Raw genomic sequence first — 21,166 nt, 5'->3', positions numbered from 1 at the left:
ACCTCCCAGACCCCAGAATCCCGGCGCAGCACGGTAGGTAGCTCGACAAGGCTGTGTTGAGTGAATCGGTGAGAAGGTCTGGACAAACCGATTAATGAAAAGCCTTAACGGGCTCGGAGGAATATCTCGGATCTTCGGCAGGACGTCCCTAAGATTTAGAGGCTGGCGTCCGACAAGGCACCGGGTCACCCCCGGGGCGCCGTTAGGCCGGCGGGGGCCACAGTCCACGCGGTGTTGTGGTCGCTGAGCCCTCACGCAGCTCGGCCGACTCGCCCGGGGGCCTCGCACGCGGCGGGGAGACACACGTAGGGAAAGGCACGGGAGCTAAAAGGCCATTTTCGGGCAGAGAAATGCGGGAAATAAAAACTGTACAAATGTCAAAAGAAACACTACAAGCCACGCACCAGCGGGCGCCCCGGATCTGCCCCCTGGGGCATCTCCACCCATTCAGTGAGCTGGGTGAGGGCCAAAGCGCTGCCCCCTTGGCTGCGTGCCCGCGTGACGGCCCCAGCTGTCCAGGGAACACGTCCTCGCAACTCTCTCGGCCCCTCGGGATTCAGTTTGGGGCAATGGACGTCCGTGGCCTGCTCAGAGGTGCAGAGGGGTCTGTGGGGTAAGTGGGGGTCACGATGGGCAGGAAATAGTCCAGGGGGGCCGGTGCCCAGGACAGCCAGGGGAGGCCGCGGCTCGACGACGCGGGTGCTGGGCCTTTGGAGACAGTTGGGAAGACCCGGAGGGCCTCGTGGAGAGGAGGCACCGGGGCTGGGTCTCGACAGGACAGCAGGGCAGGACTTCCACAGGCAGCGGGAAGGGAAGGACGGGCGGGTCAAGCAGAGACAGGGAGGCTTTAAAGGAAGTATTTAGGGGCGTCTGGGGGGCTCCGCGGCGGAGCGTGTGCCTTGGGCTCAGGACCCTGGGGTCCGGGGATCAAGTCCCAGGTCGGGCTCCCTGCAGGGAGCCTGCTTCTCCCTCTGCCTGAGTCTCTGCCTCTCTCTCTGTCTCTCGGAATAAATAAATAAAATCTTAAAAAAAATAAATAAAGGCAGTATTTATTGCTGTGAAGTTTGAGAACAGGTGGCATAGCTCGGTTGAGCAATCGCACCAGCTATCCTGCAGCTGTGCCAGGGACCACATCTGCCTCCCGAAGCCTCCGGGTCTGTCCTGCAGTGGCGGGGGGCGGGGGGGGAGGTCCAGGAATTTTACTTTTAAAATTCTTTTCCAAAAAAAAAATTATTTTCCGGTCTTATTTCATTTAGATTCAAATAACATGTGGTGTATTATTAATGTCAGAGGTGATTCAACCGTCGTAACACCCAGTGCCCATTGCACCATGTGCCCTCCTTCATGCCCGCCACCCAGTTACCCCATCCCTCACCCTTAGTAAGGATTTACAAAATATATATATTTCCTTTATTTATTCATGAGAGACACACAGAGAGAGGCAGAGACACAGGCAGAGGGAGGAGCAGGCTCCCTGCAGGGAGTGCGACGCAGGACTCGGTCCCAGGACCCCAGGGTCATGCCCTGGGCCCAAGGCAGATGCTCGACTGCTGAGCCCGCGGGTGCCCCTAGTGCAGGATTTTTAAATATCCAGCCTGACTCCTTCATGGTCTGTGCCCTTCCACTAGTTAGATGCCAAAGGCCCTGAGGCCGTGGGGATGGCAAGATCCTGAGTCAGCAGGTGGAGGAGGCTACTTGTCCAGAAGCACCCCCTTGGGAATATTCTACGATCCAGAAGCAAACTTCTATTGCATTTGAGGCCTCGTACATGTTTTGGCCTATTTGCTACCCGACCTACCTACCTAGACAGTCCAGCATCAGCGGGGATTTGAACCCTGGCAGTGTGGGTCCCAGGCCCACACCCCAGCTGCTACACGTCTGCCAGAGGGACCTCGTTAGAAAGCCAGACTGGCCGTGTCACGCTCCTGCTGAGAAATCTGCAGAGGCCTCATCACCGACAACAAAGTTCAAGATCCCCCGTGGGCCACGATGCCACATGGGACCGGCAGCTCCATCCACCCCCTTGGCCCCCGTGTCCCGCGCTGGCAGCCTGGGCTGCCCCACCTCCGGCTGCGCTGTCGAAATCCCAGCCCCTTTGAAGTCTCGCTCAAATGTGCCCTCCTTCGCGCCCCCAATCCCACGCCTGTGGTCAGAATGAGTCAGTCACGCTCCCGGGGCTTTTCTGATGTTTCGTCCAGGAGCATGCTTAGCGCCGGGGTGGTAATAACGGTGGGGGGGGGGGTGATGAGGATGATGATGACCGTAATTACCATCTAACAGCCACCTCGCTGGGTGATTCATTTATATACATTAATTCGTTTCATTCCCGTGCCAACCCTTTGAGGTGGGTGCTTCCCTCGTCTTTATCTTGTAGGTGAGAAACTGAGGCCCCGAGAGAGGCACTCGGACCCTCGGACCGCGGGACGCAGGCGCTGGGCCGGGCCCGGGCAGCTCACGTCCAGAAGGGCGCTGCCTGCGCACGTAGCATCCTCCCCAGAGACGGGGCCTGCTGCTCTCAGGAAGGCCGCGCGAGGCCCAGGCCCGGGGCCGCTATGGGAACAGTCACTGTCAGGGTAACACCGGAGCTGCAGGGGGGCCTGGGGACAGCTCGCCGCCGCCGGGGCCCTCTCCCGCCCCTGGGGATCAGGAGCTGACTCGCAGCCCTCGGGCGATTGCAGAAAAATCCCTCTGGGCACAAGCTCCTCCTTGGTCGGACGCGCCCAGGCCGGGTGTGAGACGACATTGTCGCCTCCAGCTGGGAAAGCCATCCGAGGCCTCAGTCTGCTCTCCCTAGAGCCGGGCACCAGCCCCCCGGGGCCTGCAGCCGGCAGGGCTGGAGGAGGAGCCGTTCCCAGAGGCCGCGGGGCCCCGGCGGCCACCCCGTCTGTCAGCCGCGTCCAGGAGCCCAATCAAAACTGAGGAGGACCCACACAATCGGCCAACGCGGGTGACCCAAGCCCCACGCTGTTCCAGGATCCACATCCCGGGGTTGTCCCGCCTGGCTGCGCGGAGCCGGCCAGCTCCTGGGGTCCCGGGGCCGGGGCTCAGCAGGGATTCAACCGTCATCCCATTGCAGTCCCTTCTTTTTACTGATAAGGAAGCAGAGGCTCAGAGGGAGGAGGTGGGTCACTGCAAGTCGCACAGCCCAGGCTTGAAATCGGGCCTGTCGGCTCTTGGTTTAACATCTCTTCTAGGGATGCCCGGGGGGGCTCAGGGGCTGAGCGCCTGCCCTCAGCTCAGGGCATGACCCTGGGGTCCCGGGATCGAGTCCCGCATCAAGCCTGCTTCTCCCTCGGCCTGTGTCTCTGGGTCTCTCATGAATAAATACATAAAATCTTTATAAAAAAAAAATCTGTTGTATCACCGCCCAAGCTGCACCCTAGCTCGGCTCCCAGTAGCGGGGTTGAGAGACAGTTTCAGGGGAAGCAGGAAGGAGGATAAATGGAGGGGGAGGCCCAGGCTGCCTCCTGCGGGAAGAAACTCCCACGGGAGCGGCTCCGGGTGCTGACAAGCACGTCGAAGCCAGCTGGCCACACAAGGCTAGACGTCTCGTCGCGGGTTACGGGTCTCGGAGTAGAAAGAGCTCGGGCCTCCGTGGGCCCAGCGGGTCCCCTTGAACCAGTCACCCCGCTCTGCTCGTCTGGTCCCCACCCGCGCACCCGGGACACCCGGCACATGGGGCTGCCCCGTCCACCGGGCCCAGAGCCCGCCCGCTGCACACGTTCAGGTGACGCCCGTTCCGCCTCCCTCCTCCCTGCACTACACACCAGACACCGGAACCCACACGCGTATTCATCAGACGCTGCAACCGCAGCGGACACACACGTTGGTCTCTTTACGCATCACAGCAATAAAGGAGGATTAAGATAATTAATTAGGCTTCCGCTTACACTTTTATTCTCAAGGCTAATATTTGTGTTGATTATCAGATCACAGATAAGAGCACAGGGAGGAATGCGGGTGAGCCCAGCTCCCCAGCGGGAAACACAAAACACAGCCGGTTCTGATTGCAAACCCGCGTCTTTACCTCCCGAAGGCCTGTAACGAGGGCAGGCAACAGACCCCTGACTCCCCTGCTCCTCCGACCTGCAGCCGGAGCCTCTCTCCGCGGGACTCGGCTGGGCCAGGTGACTGGGCGGAGCCGGGAACCCGCGGACTATGACTCACAGCATTGTTCTACCTTCTGAACCACCGCGGAAGGCCACCCGTTAATAAATGCAGCAATTAGTGCAATTGCCCCGCTTCCCTCCAGAGGCACAGACACGCCCTCCCTCCACCCGCGCTTGCTTCCCTGCCAGGAGATGCCGACAACATCCCAGGTGACAGCAGCCCAGTGGCCACGAAAGCCGCCGGCCTGCCCGCCCTAACATGCACCGGGGTCCGAGAAGCCCGGGCCCGGGACGGAGGAGCACAGGCCATCTGCTCCCTTGCAGGACTCGCCTCGAGGTCCCGGCGGGACGGGGGTCCTGCTTCTGCTAGGATCATGCAAACGGCAGGGCTCCCCGACTCCGCTGGGCGTCAAGGGCACCACCGTCGGGCTACTCGGCAGACGAAGGAACCCCTGCCCACCCTGAGCGGAGCCCCCTTTGCTTCCTCCCAGGGCCCAAGGCGTGTCGGCTGGAGGACCGTGACACACGTGGAGCTGTCTTCCGAAGACGGGCATCGTCTTCCACCCACGGCTTCTCCCACATTCTTTGAAGGTGTAGACGGGGCGTGTGGACACTTCATGTTCTCACCGGGACCCCGGCCGCTAGACGCGGGCAGACCCTCGGGAGCACCTCCCCACCCGGACGCCTCGGGCCCGTCAATGCTGGAACCTGAAGGCTTCGAGATGGCCCTGGTCCGAGCAGAATGCTGCCCGAGGATTTGTCCTAGTGACTTCCACCCACTGGTCTAACGTCAGGGTCCTGAGCTTATGGGAAAGGGACTTTGCCCCCAGGCAAGGCGAAGGGACTGTCCCAGGGGGTTCAGTCCACGTCCAGGGCTTCCGTTTCCCCGTCTGTACGAGGAAAGGTCCGGGCCAGAGACTCTGCACACGCTAAGTACGGGTGAGCGGAGCTGGGATGAGCCTCAGGGGCTGGACAGTCCGATGCTGCCTCAGTGCAGGTGGAGGAGCTGGAGCCCAGAGAGGAACAGGGACCTGCCAGGGGCCATACACCTGTTCATTTGTTCAACAAATATTTATTGAGTACCTTCCCCTGTGTCAGGTGCCACAGAAACTCATGGAGAGGCGGGGGACAGACAACCAGCAAACGGCCAAAACCAACGAACAAATCGGTATCAGACTGATGAGTGCCATAGAGAAGCCTAAGTAGGAAAAGGAGACGGAGAGGAAGTGTTGCAAAGTGGTGATCAGTGAGGACCTTGCTCAAAAAGGTGACAAGTGGGCAGTCCTGGAGGAGGTGGGAACTGCAGAAAGAACATTCCAGACAAAGGGAACAGTCAGGGCAAAGGCCCCGAGGCAGGAGCACTTCTATCCGGTGTATCAAAGGAAGCCCCTATGCCGGAGTAGACAGAGGTAGGAGTGAGACCAGGGAGGTAGCAGGTGTCACCTCACCTGAGAACTTGTAGGCTTCTTTCCAGAATGTTGTAGAACTTTGTCTTCTCTCCAGAGTATGATCGGGAACCACTGGAGTGTTTCGAATAGAAGAGGATCGTGATCTAAAAGACTAGATCTAGGGGATCCCCGGGTGGCTCAGCGGTTGAGCATCTGCCTTTGGCCCAGGTGTGATGCTGGAGACCCAGGATCGAGTCCCACATCGGGCCCCCTGCATGGAGCCTGCTTCTCCCTCTGCCTGTGCCTCTGCCTCCCTCCCTGTGTCTATCATGAATAAATAAATAAAATCTTTGAAAAACAAAAAAAATAAAAGACTAGATCTAAAAGAGTCCCTCTAGCTGTTGTGTTGAAAACAGATGTAGAATGACAAGGACGAAGGCGGAGTGGCCGGGTGAGGGGACTTGGGCCGGCCTGGGGGCAGCCGGGGGTGAGAGGTAGTTGGGTTCTGGGGCGCCGGGGCGATGAGGCCCGAATGCCGGCAACACTACACTAGTAAGAGGTCAAAAAGAGCTCGGGACTCCTGATCCAGAGCCCCTTCGACTCTGTGGAGGCAAGGGCTACGTTTAAACGTGCCCCCAGCGCTCAGAGTGGTGGCCGGGCACATACTAGAAGCTCACTAACTGGAGCCTTGTGCAATGAGAAAATCTAAAGAAACAGAAAAGGAGTGGTGATGTCTTTTTTTTTTTTTAAGATTTTATTTATTTATTAGAGACATAGAGAGACAGAGAGAAGGCAGAGGGAGAAGCAGGCTCCATGCAGGAGCCTGATGCAGGACTCGATTCCGGGACCCCGGGGTCACACCCTGGGCCAGGGGCAGATGCTCAACTGCTGAGCCACCTGGGCTGCCCTTTTTTTTTTTCATAAAAAATGTTATTTATTTATTTGAGGAGGGGAGGAGAACAGGGGAGAGACAGAGGGAGAGCGAGAATCCCAAGCAGACTCCGCACTGAGCACAGAGCCCGACGTGGGGCTGGATCCCCCCACCCCGAGGTCAGGACCTGAGCTGAATCAACAGTCGGAGCCTTGCCCGCCTGAGCCCCCCAGGCGCCCCGGTAATCACGGCTTCTTACCACCTCCCCCTTCCCGCAGATCCCAGGGCTGGACCCGAACCCCACCAGAGACCCTGCTGCCAGTGGTTCCTGGGGGACCCAGCCGTGCCCAGCTCCCCACCCCCTCACTCCGCCTGCCGTCCCCCCCGCCCCAGGGCAGACCCACTGGCCAGGGTGCCTGTGGGAGCAGCGGAAGTTCAGGGCAGAGGCCTTGGCCCCGATGCCAGCGGAGGAGAAAGGGCAGCAGTGACAAGAATGGTGACCTGGGCCACCCCGAGCACCAGGGCGATGGCAGAGGGGACGCTGTACCGGGAAGAACTATTAATAACTCGTCAAGACAAACTCACTGGGCAGCTCGATTTTCTGCCTGCGAGAAGTCATTAGTGGTTCTGCGGGGAAAGCCAGAAAAAAAGTTTTATATGGAACAATAAATTCCTCTACGAGCCACAAACCCCCACAAATTTGCAGCTAATAAACCCACAAATGTAAGCCGATTAAGAGCTGGCGAGGAAAGAGTTCCCCGGTTCTTACGGGGTGAGCCCTGGGAGTCAGGGTGGCCTGACGGGCCGCAGCTGGGCCCGAGGCAGAGAACCTCGGGCTCTAGTCGGGCTCCTAGAGCCCTCGGTGACCTTGAGCCATCAACGGCTCCCTCCTCGGTTTCCTCGCTTGTAACACAGGATGCACGATCCCTGCCTTGTTTCCCTCGCCAAGTGGTCGGGGTGGGCGGGGGCGGGCGGGGACTGGCTAAGTGAGCTCAGAGGGGCAACAGCCTTTTGAACACTGTTCTTGAGTCTCGTCACCGCAGGAATCATCAGGGGGATGATCAGCACTTGCCTTAGGATTAGAAGAAAGTCAGCGACATTCATGGGATCCCGGCTGCCCCGCCGACAGCGCCCGGCCTCAGGGGCAGCTGCAGTGGGTCGACCCCAATGATATGCCCAAAGCCCGAGGCCTGGCACCTGAGAGCATGACCTTATTTAGCAAGAGGGCCTTCGCAGATGTAAGGAAGTTACGGATCCTGAGGTGCGATCATCCTGGGTCAACGGGGTGGCCCTGAATCCGATGACAAGTGTCCTTAAGAGAGGAGACCAGGAGGAGGCCGCGGGAAGCCACGGCAGCGTCCAGGGAGGGTGTGCATCTAGGAGCCGCGGAGCGCCGAGCTCGCCAGCAGCCCCTGAAGCGGACAGGGGCATGGAACAGATCCTGCCTCAACCTCCAGAAGGAACCAACCCGCCAGCACCTGCGCTTGGGACGTCTGGCCGCAGCCCAGGACTGTGGGAAAACACATTTCTGGTGCTTGTGTTTTTTTTTTTTTAAGCTACAAACTCTGGCGATTTGTTACGGCAGCCACACCCCGACTCCCTGGGGGCTCCTATCCGCCCTAGAGAGGGGACGGTCACGTCACCCACCACCTCTGGGCAACACCCTCTCTGCCACCTCGACGCGGTGCCAAAGGAAGAGGAGGAGGAGAGAGGGAGGGAGGAAGACAGGAAGGAAAGAAGAAAGGACGGACAGAAAGGTTAATTAACCAGTTCAGCGGGGCGGTGGGGGGGCATCGCTCTCCACCCAGCGCTAAGGGGGAGGACTAGGACACAAAGCCAACACCGCCTCAGCGCCCACAGTGCTCCAGGCTGCAAGCGCCATGGCAGGAGTCGGGAAACAGCATCCCCGACTCCTCTGGTGGAAGCCGAGGCTCTCGAGAGGCCGGAGACTCGCACGGGCCACATGCCGGCGGCAGAGCCGGGCAGGGAAGCAGGTGCGCCGACGCAAGGCCAGCCCGAGCTCCACCCTGGGGTGCCCTGAGCCCCGGAGGAGCCTCCCGCGGACACCTGCCTGGTTTTCTGTCCCGGCCACAGGCGGACGGTCGGGCCCAGGACCCGGAGGTGGCCGGATGCTCTCAGGACCAAGTCGGAGCAAAATCTGCGGGTGTGGGCGGGTCCAGCGACCTGGGACGCAGGAACCTGCTGCGGCCACGGCTGCCGTGGGAGCACCGACATCCTGCAGGAGCAGACCCCGGGACACCTGGCACCGGAGGGCGTCTACACGCAGCGCACGGCCCCGTATTATTAGAGCAGAATTCCGTACGTGTCTGCTTTGGCCTCCTCTCCTCCCAGACCTCAGGGCCACGGTGGTCCCGATTCGTGCGGGGGAGCTGGAGCCGGGAGGTCGCTGTTCCCGCGGAGAGCCCAGGCCCCGCTCCACAGGGGAAAGCTCCAGCCAGCTCCGGAGCCCCAACAGGGCCTGACGCGCTTAGTGAGGTCGTACGGGGCCCAGATATCATGGCCCAAGCAGGAGGGCAGGAGGGCGGCGAGGCGCGGTTGTCCTCAGATCCATCCTAGGCCCTAGGCTCCGAGTTCTTCCTAGGACGCAGACACCAAACCCCCAGATCCAGGGAGCAGGGCGGGCCCTGTGGGTTATAATTGCACTTGCTCGGCGGGGTTCATCTGCTCATTTACTTAGCACCGACTTTATGGGCAGGTGCAGCTGGGGGCTCAGGGGCCACGACCTGACAGCGGCTGACTAGCATCCCGCGGCTGACTAGCATCCCGCGGCTGCTAAGGCCTCAAGGGCCTGGTGTCAGGCCCCTGGGACCCCCCGGGAGAGTCTTCCCAGAATCGTTCCTGCTCGTGTTTCTCTTATTTCCCAACCTGGGAAGTCCTGTAGCTAATCTGACCCCACAGGAGCTGGGGCTAACCGGAGCGAGGTATGAGCAGATGGGAGGTTTGGTTCTGTTTACGGTCGCTTACAAACTACAGAAATTTGGGCAGCTCGTCCCGAATCTCTGGACCTGGTCTGGTCTGGAAAGTGGAGGAAACGGTTTTCCAGGGGCTCGGGGCTGGCTCGTACTGATCCTGAAGCTCCCAGCGGTGGAGGGACTTCCTCACTGTGGGGCTGAAGGAGCTGCCGATGCAGGTCAGACACCTGCCCGCCCCCGGCTCGGGCCTCTCGGCAAGGCCTGGGACGATGGTGAAGGCATCAGGGAACGAGCAAGCTCCCTGCGACCTCCCCGCGGCGCAGCGACGCTTGTCCTCCCGCCGCTCGGCTCAGCGGCACCCAGGCCCTGCCTGCCCCGATCACCGGGGTTTGCTTGGCCTTTCAGAGTAAAGGAGAACCTGGTGCCCTTGTGTTGCCCCCCATGCGCTCATGGAGGGGAGCCTGCTTGCCCACTGCGCCGCCGGCGGAGGTGCCACCCGGGAGGGTTCCAGGCGGCCCGGCCTCCAGAGCAGAGGGCGAGCGAGGCAGCACTGCCACGCTGTGTACGTCCGGGTCCCGCGGGCTGGGGGGCCTGCAGGCTGGGGGGCTGGGGGGCTGGGGGGCTGGGGGGCTGGGGGGCCTCGCCTGCTGCGCGGCCCGGTGGGTGAGCGCAGGCCCGTACCTGGCCGTCCTCCCCGGGGAAGGGCCGTGCGCTCTGCCTCCCAGAGGAGCCTGCACACCGAGCCAAACCGCAGCCTGGGCCGGGGGTTTGATCTTCCCCTGCTGCGGAGATGAGAGGCCCAAGCGCAGAGATTTACGGCCCGAGGGAGAGACACCCTTCCAGGGAAGCCGCTCACATGAAAAGCTCCAAAGTAATAACCGAGGCTGCAAAGTGTGCCAATTATGCAACAATTAAAAGGTCTGACAATCTTTCTTTCTCCTTTTATTCTCCGGGCCACTCCTCCCCTTCCCACATCTGGCTGCCCCTGCAGGCTCCCCTGGCAAATGCTGGGGGAGAGGATAAAGAACACACTTTTCCCCTTTTTAATTGGAGATCAAAAGTGGGAAGGAGAGCTTGTCCCTCAGGGCGGGGAGGGAAGGGGTGAGGCCCTCGGAGGAGGGGAGGGGACGGGAGCGGGTGCGGGGCGGGCTCTGACCCCGGATCCGGCCCGTAGGAGCCTCGCACACGGCATCTCATGCAGCCCACGCGTCAACCCCGCGAAGCGCGGGGGATCAGTGGGATCAGTGGCCTTTGTCGCAGGCCAGGAAGCCAAGGCTCACGAAGGAGCTGCGTGGACGGAGCTCCCGCAGCGGGTGGACCGGCTGTGCCGCCCGGGGTCTCCGCAGGGCGAGGGCAGCATGTGTCCGCGGTGCCAGGCCGGAGCCCGCCCCCCCGCCTCGCCTTTCCCGCCGGCACCGGGGTGCGGGCCGGCCTCGTGCGGGGAGCCAAGCCCCGCAGTGAAAGGCTCAGCGGACCCCGCGGCGGGGCGCTCTGGGAGGCGGCCAGCTCCCGCCCAGCCGAACGCCCGGCGCGGCGATCCAGCGGCTCGAGAGATGAGAAAGAACTCGCGGTGTGCCCCGAGAGGGACGGAACAGCCGCTAGGTGGCTTTTTAGGGGCGTCAGCACACGGCCGGCCCACGTGCCCCCTCCCCGCCCCACCCTCCGGGGTCTCCTCCTGCCCGCCCATGCCCAGGGCTCCAGGCACCCCCAGACTCCTGCGGCTCCTGAGGGTGGGGGGCGGGGGCAGCTCCCGGCCCTCCCCCCCGGGGACCCCAAACACCCAGCACAGAGCCGGCTTGCAGTTCACATTCCGCTCAGATGCCTGGGGACGGCGGGGCACCAAGCTAGGAACGTCCCGTCCGACTGTCGGGTGGCACGTCCTACCTCTGCTCTGCCCCAAGCGAGGGGTAACCGGGTGACCGCGCCCCTTCCCTGCACCTCAGGATGCTCGCATGTTGGCGGGACAGGCCGGAGTGTCCGGCTCTCACTGCACAGCCGTCCATGACGACGGGAGAAGACGGGCCGGCTCCCAGCTCTCCCGACTCCAGGCTGGGGCGCCTCCTCCCACGCCCGCCCCCTGGGCACTCGGTCAGAGCTGGGCCCAGCCTCACCCACGACAGCGGCCCGGCTCTGGGTCCCGACCACAGGAGAGGAACGGAGCGTGGTCTCCGCCTCGCCCGCCCCTTCCCTCCGAAACCACGAGCGCAGCCAGCCCAGGCCTCCTGGGCTACGTTTGCCAAACGGTTTTCCCCAAACCATTGCCTCCCGGCTCGTAGCTTGTCTCCCAGCACTTTCTCCCCGGCTGCCCCGGGTCCCTGAGAAGCCCTCACGTTGGGAGCTCGGGCGTCAGGTGCGGAGGGAGGAGGTGGCGGAGGGGAGGCCAGAGGTGCCGCGGCCGCGCCCCTCACGCCGGGAGCCCTGCCCCAACCTCAGTGACTCATTCTGGGTGACCTGGGCCGGGTCTCCCGGTGCTGGGGGCTGCCCCAGGTGGTCCTGGCAGCCGGCTCCCTCGTGGGGACGGCGGGACCCCCGCTGGCAAGGCCACACGCTCAGAGAGCCCAGCCGGTTGTTTGCTCAAATGGGGCCCACTCAGCCCACTCTGCGGGGGCTGGCGGCCCTCCAGAGGAAATGATGGGAGGGTTTGGGTGCATTCTGACCTTAACTGAATTCCAGGATGATGATGTGTGAATAATATGGCTTTTCGAGAGTCAACAACTTGGGTGCTTTTTATAGTCGGGCCGGAGCGCCGAACGGGCCGTCTCCCCATTAACCACTTAGCTTGTTGGACCAACTGGCCCACCGTGCCTGCCCGGCTCCATGGCATCACCCTCCCTGTGTCAGCAGCCACCCTTAAACGGATGTCAAAGCGGCCACCAAGTCGGCCCCAGCCGCACCCCAAGCCTTCCATTCCCCAGGCTCAATAGCATTCTTCTGGCTCTCCCACCTGGGCGGGTGGGGGTCCTAGATTCCCCCTCTCTGGGCCACCCTCGACTCCCGGAGGGCACGCTGCACCCACCTGAAGGAGGAGGGAATGCCCCCAGAGTGACATCCTAGAGGGCGCCAGGAGGGCCCCGTGGGTGAGCAGGCCTGAGCCGGAGCCCAGCACCCCAGCCCTGCCCGCCTCTCCCTGCGCCAGCCGCCCCTCCTGCCTCCAGGCATCCAGGCTTTCCTCCCCAGGACGGCCCCCCCAACCCAGCACTCACAGCGTCTCCAGATTGTGCAGCCCCTCGAAGCTGTGGGTCCCCAGATGCTGGATGCGGTTGTTATGAAGATGCCTGTGTGGGAAGCAGAGGCACGTCAGAATGGGTGCCCGCAGCATCGGGCCGGGCCGCGGGGAGGGGGTGGGCTGGCGAGCAGACAGCGGCTTGAGGAGGAAGGTGGGGGCAGAAGCACGGACGGAGTGACCCCGGGGGTGGAGGATCCAGCCCTGGTCCAGCCCTCCGTCTCCGGGGACGAAGCGACCGGCCAGGGTGGACCTCCGCAGTGACGATCTCCAAGGCCGCAGCGGCCACGGGCTCCGTGGTTTTGCCTTCCTGTTGAAGGAAAACGCGAGAGGCGTGCCCAAGGCCGAGGCCGGGGCTCTCGGAGAGAGGCCTGATATCGGGGGGCTCCGGTCTGAGGCTTCCTCTCCGGTCCTGCTCCCCAGGACCCAGCCGCCTGACTCCGTGGCCAGACGCGCGGTGGGAGCCAGCAGCAAACCGCCGCAGACAACATATAATTAAAGGCTGAGCTTTCCGTCATAGCCGGAGAGGCTGTGGACGGGCTCGGAGATGGGGGCCGGGGGCCGGGGGCCGGGGAGTCGGGGCCGGCTGTGCCGAGGCGCTGGTGCAGCCCGGCCGGCAGGTGGGCCACCTGGACCGGTGTTCAGGCAGGGGGACGGGGCGTGAAGGGGGGACGGGGAGGCTGGAAGAGATTTCCAAGGTAAACAGCCGGCCAAAACCAGTGACAATGTTCTTCTCCCAATTCCTAGCGAAACGGGCAAGAACAGCCCAAAAGAGACCCCTGCCTGCAGCCCAAGCGTTACACGTAGCGGCAAAACGCGGACAGACGTGAGTACACGGCGCACGCTGGGGCCCAAGGAAGAGCTCCAGCCCCCCGAGCGGCCCCGCTTTCCCAGGATCCCACCTGGCAAGGAAAGGAAATCCTGAGCATTTCCCCCCAAACCCAAGTCTAGAGGGAAGCAGCCCCGTGGACAAGGTTTGCTTCCCCTCCCCGTGTCTGGCTTCCAGAGGAAACAGGTGAACCGGGGAGTAAAGTCAAGGCTCCGAGCTCCTCCCGACTCCAGGAAATGCCTGGAAGCCCCAGGGACCCCCTAGGGGACGGAGGGAGCTCAGGGAGCAGAGCCTGGCTGCTCTGGGCACCCCAGGAGCAGGCTCCCCCCAGGAGCGCAGCCCCGTCCCCCACCCCGTCCAAGGCCCAGAAAGCAGATGCAACTTCATTTGCCCCCAGTGCTAGCCCGTCAACCAACCACGGGGCAGGGGGGCCCACGGTGGCACAGCCGGACCTAGCAGACAGCCGTGCACGCATCAGCCCGAGCAAGGGGCCTCGTGGCAGTGATGGGTGCACCGGGGGGAAGGGAGGGTGCAAAGGCCGGTGAGGTTCCGCGCCAGGAAAACAGACCAACCACGGGAGGAGGGACAGGAGGGCGCGTACGCGGCGGCCTCTCCTGCTACAAGGCGAGCTCGGAAAAAACCCGGTGTTTCCAGGATGAGATTTTAAGAACAAAAGAGAAAATGGCATCGCAGGCAACAAGGTCACGCCGAGGACCAAAGCCACATCATCCAAGGACTAGTCAGGAAGCCTGAGCCAAGGAACAAGGGTCCACGGAACGGACCCGGCGCCGGAGAAGCAGCTTCAGATCATCTCGTGGACGTGGCTGAACGGGACGAGGGGTCCGAGCGGGAGCGCAGAGGTGGAGCCGGCGCGGAGGCGGTGCCCGGGCCCCACGAGCCGCCGGGGAGCCCGGCACCAGCTGCGGCCGAGCGGAGCCCAAGGCGGGCGCGGGGTCTCCAGAGCGGAGGGCTCTCCCACCCGCGGCCCGCAGGCTCCCGCCGTCCACACCGCGGCGGTCCTGCTTGAGCCACTGAAGTCCCGGAGTCAGGAAGCCTCCTCCGGCACAGAAGGCAAATCCCGTGCAAGGGGAAGAAACGACGCAACACCCGAGATGTTCACGTGCGGGAAGGCCCCCGGCCGCTGGGGACAGGCCCGTCCCACAGGACACGCGGCGCCCCGCCCGCAGGGACGGACCGGCCCCTCCGCCAGGGCTCTGGATTTGCCCGCTGCCTCCGCGCCTGCACCTGCCCGCCTCCTGTTGAAGCCTCATTTCCACGTTCCAGCCCTTTCCACCTCCCCCGGCGGCTCTGGTCTGCGCCACCCGGGCCTCCTGAATATCCAGCTCCGGGGGTCCCACCCTCTCTGAACCGCTCGTCCACCCGGCATCCTGGGCACCTCTAGCAGCCCAGCCTGGAGCGGGGGTTGGACGGTCGGGATGAAGAGAGAAGCTGGCACGAGGGACGCCCCTGCTCCTCGGTGCCATCCCGGAGAAGCCCTCGCCCTCCGCCCTCGTCCACCTACTCCTCCCTCCTGCCGCAGCCTGTCAGCCTCCTGGACCACGTCCCACAGTCCCTGGCCCGCGTCCCCAGCCCCCTCTCCCTTCTCAGGTCCCGGTGGGCGGGGGAAGGGCCAAGGGGTGAGGTTCCTGGCCTTGCCCCCCACAAAGGGACCAGCTCCCCTCAGCGGGGCTCCTGCACCACTAGGTTTCCTTTCCTTAGTCCCTCACCCCTCCGTTTGCCGGGTGGGGCCCCCACCCCCAGACCCGCAGTGCGCCTAGAGTCCCACTCCCCGGTTCCCACCCAGACGCAGGACTCGTTCTTGATTCTCCTTCCTTCTGCTCTTCCACCCCCTGAAATCTCTAGGTCAGACTTATCCTTCCTTAGAACACCCCGGAAGTCACGTCTTTCCTCCATTCTTCCTACCACCGCCTTAGACCAGACGTCGCTGAGGGCCGAGAGCCTCCCACCGGTCCCTCTGTTCCTGCCCATCCTCCCGTGAGCCCCCCTGAAGCACCCCTGCTCCTCTCTCCCCGAAAGCCATCGAGCTCCCCTTCCCCGCTGACGGACAGAAGCCAAACTCCCGGCCCTGACGCTGTGACCCCCCAACCCACCTTCCCAGCCTGTTCTCCCACGTTCTGCAAGAGGATCCCGGGCTCCCACCAGACTGGCCTGTTGGCTGCCGCCAAACAGCCGGACTTGCCCCTCGGTGTCCGCGTCCTCGTGACACTGCTTGGAGCAACCGTTGTCTTCACTGTCTGGTTCTTCATCGTCTGCCCAGGCCCAGGCCCCACCTTCCCCACGAAGCCTTCCTACAGCCCCTACCTGCTCCAGCCACCGCTGCACGGATCCGTCACCATCACCAGCTATCCCGGCACAGGTGACATCCCATCATCGGCTGCCATTTCCCACATTTATTCTGCGGTTTCAACTAGACTGTCAGCCCCTGCGGGGCAGCAGCTGCTCTCATGCTTCCTCGACTCTTCAGCGTCCCACAAAGGGGTTCTAGAAACACCTGCTGCTGCTCAGCCGTCCGGGACCCCTCCTGTGGCCCTCATTTTCCCACCTGACCCCATTCCCTCAGGCTGTCACCAAAATGAGAGTTGGTCACCTTGCTCCGTTCACCCTCTATAAACACCCCCGTTGACTCCCAGGAGGAGGGATGGAACGGCCACCCCGATAGAAGGACGTGATCCCTGAGGATGCTCACCTTGGCTGTCCAGTCTCCCAGGACAAAGAATTAGACAAATTGGTGGCTGAGTTCCCGGCTCTCAGACGGACCTACGCATCATCCAGAAAAATCAGACCAGATTTCCAAGAGCCGGGCAGGCAAGGTGGCCGTTTCGCAGAGTCACGGCCACAGATGTTCCCGTAGCAATTAGTGTGTACCCCAAAGCAATTACACATGACCTCCAAGCCCTTAGTAATTACCCCGCGAACTTACCAATCGTTCAGAGCAATTAGCTGGGAGCTAATTTGCACTCTAAGGTTCTCACTGGGGGGCAGAGGTAAGGCCGGTCCCCAATTCCTGCCAGGGATACTACCTCCCAGGGAATTACCCTGCCGGGCCTCTGCCGTCTAATTACAAGTGATGGCTTCCCCCGCTCCTCCAAGCCCGGGAAAAGACACGATGTATCCCATCCCGGTGCCGAAGCGTAAGGCTGCGTCCCCCGATGGCTGAGAACAGTGGAAATCGCTTACGAGACCGCTGACCTCTATTCCAATCAGCCTGGGACAGTGACTATAATTGCACAGTGAGAAACGAGTAGCTTAATTCCCATTTTCTGATTGGAGGGTTTTGGCTTCTCGGAGCCCTTCGGCAGCCCTACTGTCATTTGGCCTCATGATAACTCCCATGGGGTCCACAGGGGATGACCACCCTCATTTTAAAAAGGAGAACCTGAGGCCAGAAGGTTCGGTGCCTTGTAGAGAAGAGCAAAGCTATCCAGGCTTCCAACCCAACTTTGGGGTAAACATGCAGCCCCAGCAGGACCCGGCCGGGGGTGGGGGTGGGCGTCGGGGTGGGGGCGGAGCAGCACTCACAGCACCACAAGGCTGGTGAGGTTCTGGAAGGCGTAGTCAGGGATGTGGCTGATGCGGTTGAGGGCCAGGGTCATGGCTTGCAGGGCAGGGAGGTTGTTGAGGGCCCTGACAGGGATCTCGGTGAGTGCATTGTCGTCCAGCCACAGGTGGCGGAGGGAAGACAGCCCCTCAAAGCTCCTCTCCGGGACCAGGGAGATGAGGTTGGCATCTAGGCGCCTGGTGGAGAGAGGATGCAGAGGATCAATCCAGGGCAAGATGCAGACTGAGGTGTGGGCCTGAGCTGAGCTGGGCCAGCCTGGACCCCAACGGGGCCTTTGGGGTGCCCTAGGACTAAAGCCGCGACTTGGCCACCACTTATCCTATACCACACCTCCCCAAGTTCCCATGATTCGCCTCCCTTCCAACCCATAATTCTTGATCCTTTATGCCATGTGTTCCTCTGGATGGCACCAACTCTTCCTCCCAGGCCCAGTTTTGAACCCGTGGCCCAGCCCCAGGCTTCTAAATCGATGCCATAGCTCCCCGGCTTTGGGTCGACTCTTCCACCAGCTCCACACTACTCTTCCCAACCCTTCCGGTTCAAGGCCATATAGTAGGGATGCTCCCACCACTCGTAGAGGGAAATCTCCTCCCTCCGGACCTATCCAAAGAAAATGCCTCCCCCAGCATCCAAGCCCCTCCCTGTCACCCAACCCTAGCCCCGCTTGCTCCTGGTCTCTTCAAGGACCGAGCAGTTTGATGAAGCTCCTGCCAAAGTCCTGGGCCTTCTTGCTCAGTTGATCACCCCCATATGCTATGGTTGGAGTCCTTGACCTTGAACAGGTCAACAGATGGTGGCGATCCCGTCTGCGAGACACCAGAGATTCCTGGGTGACGGGAGAACTTGTGATGCCCATTATAGGAGATTTAGAAGTTCAGCCCGGCAAAACGAGGAGACTGCCCATCTTAGCTTTTTACAGGTGTGTCCCAGCTATGATGTCCTTTATCAATACATTTTTTTTTTTTTAATGTATGATAGTCACAGAGAGAGAGAGAGAGGCAGAGACACAGGCAGAGGGAGAAGCAGGCTCCATGCACCGGGAGCCCGACGGGGGATTCGATCTCGGGTCTCCAGGATCGCGCCCTGGGCCAAAGGCAGGCGCCAAACCGCTGCGCCACCCAGGGATCCCTATCAATACGTTATTTATTGTCTTCTGAGTCCTGGTCTGGGACTTGGGCTGAAATGGGATCACCCGAGGTAGCTGGTCCCACAGGGAGCAGACAAGCTGGCCTGTGATTATGGACCTACTCACGAATTTTTCTATCTTGAGGGAGGTTTTGCCCCTGAGACATGGGTGTCCCCCACGTCTATGGCACCCAAGTCACTGACACCCAGCCTTTGTCCACAAAGGCCCTAAGACTCCATAACCCTGAACCTAAGGGACATCTGATGTGACTGGGGGTGCGGGGTGGGCGGAAGAAGGTCCAGCAGTGCTGTCTCCTCCCTAAGCTATGTCACCAGGGCCCTTCTTGCCACACGTCTTAAGGACCACGGGGAGAAACTCCCTGGCTCACCACCGAGGGGGGTGAACAGGTCAACGCTGGAACCTTCGCTGGGAGAGCAAACTGATGTGGATCATCCTTTAGGAATTAGCGATTAGGGAAGACCTCCCACTCCAAACCTGACCCGAGAGGACCAAAAACCCTTTGGCGAGTGCCGTCTACTGGCACGGCCTGTCTCTACAGATACGTCCACCAGTGGTGGTCACCACACTCTCGATGGTCTGACTGGCTGGAACCTGGGGAGAATGCAGGCTCCTGAGCTCCTCCCCAGGATGGTGTAGTTCAGAAGGTCCAGAAAGGGCCTAGGAATCTGGTTTTTTCTTAAGTAGGCTCCACTCCCAGCATGGAGCCCAACATGGAGCTTGGACTCGCCACCCTGAGATGCAAACCTGAGCCGACGTCAAGAGCTGGACGCTAAAGCAACCGAGCCACCCAAGCGCCCCCGCGACTCGGTTCGAAAGAACACCCCAGATGTTTCCGTGCGCAGACAGGTTTGGGAAGTGCTGGGTAAGCATCAGCCAGGAAGAAGACAAAGTCCCTGCCCACAAAGTCATGGGCAGAGCTGGCGGGGGAAGCACGGGGCGTGGGCATCCGGGAGGCCCTCCAGGAGAAGGAGGACCTGGCCGGGGAGGACATGGGGAAACGGACTCCAAGCAGAGGGAAGGCCTGTGGGACGCCCAGGGTACAGCCCTGCGGGGGCTGGAAGCACTGGGGGGAGGGGAAGCAGGGGAGGAGAGTGTAAGGTGGAGCCAGAGCCCAGTTCCCGGGACAGGACGGAGCCGCCGAAGGGCGCTGAGGAAGAAGCAGCCGGATTTCTTCAGACCCTGCTGGAAAGAGGACGGGGCGGGAGGCAGGAAGGTCGGCGGAGAGCTGCTGCACACGCCTCTCTGCAGAGGGGGCAGCCCTAGGCAGAGAGGCTTGTGGCCACTCTGGTGTCCCGTCCCGCTCCGAGCGGTGACTCCTGTTGCTCCTGCCCTGGGATGGCACCGGGTGGCTTGGCAGGCTCCCTGGCACAAGAAAGTCATCCAGCAGTTCCGGGAGGCTCCTAGCATCCCATAAGATGCCGCTGCCCCACCTCCCTCCTCCCCGCCGGGGCAGCGTCTGGGCCTCAGAGACCGCAGACAGAGGCTGAGCCCCACGTCTGACTTCGAGCCACGGGCAACGTGCCCTTGAGACGGCCCCGAGGCAAGCCGGCGTGCAGACCAGCGGGGGTGCACAGTGGGGTGTCATAGCCAAGGCCTCGGGGCAGGAGAACACGGGCGGTGTGGGTGGGAGAGGTGGGCCGGGATCTCAGACATCCCCAGGAGGTCGACGACGGGATAAGGCCCAGCAAGGCCCTGGGGACAGGGACCAGGACAGGCGTACCCAGAGGCGGTTCAGGAGGCCCGAGGCCCCAGGGGAGGCGCGCCCTCTCCGTGTGGCCCTGTGGCGACACCCGACACCACAGCGGCCGGTGCCAGGTGCAGCTCCAGGGCCCGTGCGTGATCCGGCCCGCAGCGACCCGGGGTAGCTCAGCACCGCGTGAGGCTGGCGCCGGGGGCACGAGGGGCGCGACCACCTGCTGCCCGTGTGACCGAGCCGGGGATCCAGGTCCCGCTGTGTGGACCGAGGGGAGGTCCAGGGAGTGGCGCTGTCCCTCGCGGCTCCGGGGGCTCCGGGGCTGCCCCTCCCACCCCCTTCTGGGTGAGGACACACGAGCACCCGCACCCGCGCAGCGCCACCTTCACGCAGAACCTCTGGCTCCGTTAGACGGTCTCCGCGTCCCCTGCGACCCCGGAGGCCGGAGGGCCTGGGACAAGGCTGGCTCGGTGATAGCTCCCGGGGCGGGGACGGGACGAGCCTCCAGGCCCCTTTCTGCTCTGCTGGCGGGAATGCTCTGGAAGGCGGGCGACCCCCGGGGCCCAGTGGGGGAGCCCGCCTGGGGCTGCAGCCGGGTCCTGCTTCCTGGGGACAGGGACGCGCCCGAGGGGAGATGGGGCCAGCCGGCAGAGCAAGAAGGGGGGGAGCAACGGGCCGTCGGCCGCCCCGGATTCTGGGGCCGAGCAGGAAGCCCAGGCGTGTCACCCAGGCCCAGGCCTGCGCGGGCGGCGGGCCCCGCACAGCGTGGCCGGACCGAGCAAGGAAAACCACGCTGCCGTCTAAATTCCGGACACGCAGCAAGTAACCTTTAGTATCAACACGCCCCGAGCCATGTCGCGATGGTGCCCAGCTACATCTGAATTTCGGGTACGTGAGGAAGAACTTGCTGGAAGGAGCAGGTCCCGGGCGATACCCGGTCCCGGGGGGGGGCGGGGGGGGAGGAAGCCTGGCCTCAGCCGGACACACCCAGCCACTGCGGCCCTCTCTTAACCTGGGGTGGGTTTCCCCAGCTCCGTCCTGACACCGCCGCCCCCCCCGGGGTCGATTTTGGTCAGATGCCCACAAACGCCACCCCCGGGCCTGCGACCCAGCATTACCTTCCCTTCTAACAAGGAGCTGTCCACGGGGGCCCTGGGGACCCAAGGGAGACTCTGGGCATCTGGCAATTATGGGTCCTTCTGGTAGGTTCAGCTGTGAGGACTAAACCCCCCTTCGAAGTGGGCTCCCCAGGGACCCTAGAGAGGTGTGGGGAGGCAGCAGGGGGGAGAGGAGAACTGTGGCTTCTGTCTCCCCCCTCCCCTGTCCCTCAGGGACCTCCGGACCCAGGGGAGCCCCGAGAGGGCCCCGTGGAGCAGGGAGGGTGCTCTGGGAA

At 62.6% G+C, this 21,166-nt stretch overlaps 1 protein-coding gene across 1 annotated transcript in view; it reads right to left on the bottom strand.

The window, feature by feature from the left end:
* LGR6 (leucine rich repeat containing G protein-coupled receptor 6) overlaps positions 1 to 21,166 on the bottom strand; it is a 107,064-nt gene that overhangs the window by 21,213 nt on the left and 64,685 nt on the right. Inside the window, exons 5-6 of the mRNA XM_041768876.1 lie at positions 16,894 to 17,109; positions 12,505 to 12,576 (exon numbers count right to left, since the gene is read on the bottom strand). Of these exons, the coding sequence (XP_041624810.1) occupies positions 12,505 to 12,576; positions 16,894 to 17,109 (288 nt within the window). The remainder of the gene's footprint in view (positions 1 to 12,504; positions 12,577 to 16,893; positions 17,110 to 21,166) is intronic.

The sequence above is a fragment of the Vulpes lagopus genome, chromosome 1 (genome assembly GCF_018345385.1).
Source record: "Vulpes lagopus strain Blue_001 chromosome 1, ASM1834538v1, whole genome shotgun sequence".
NCBI classification, from domain to species: domain Eukaryota; kingdom Metazoa; phylum Chordata; class Mammalia; order Carnivora; family Canidae; genus Vulpes; species Vulpes lagopus.
The sequence above is the reverse complement of the archived record's forward strand: the minus strand, read 5'-3'. Positions and strand labels throughout refer to the sequence as shown.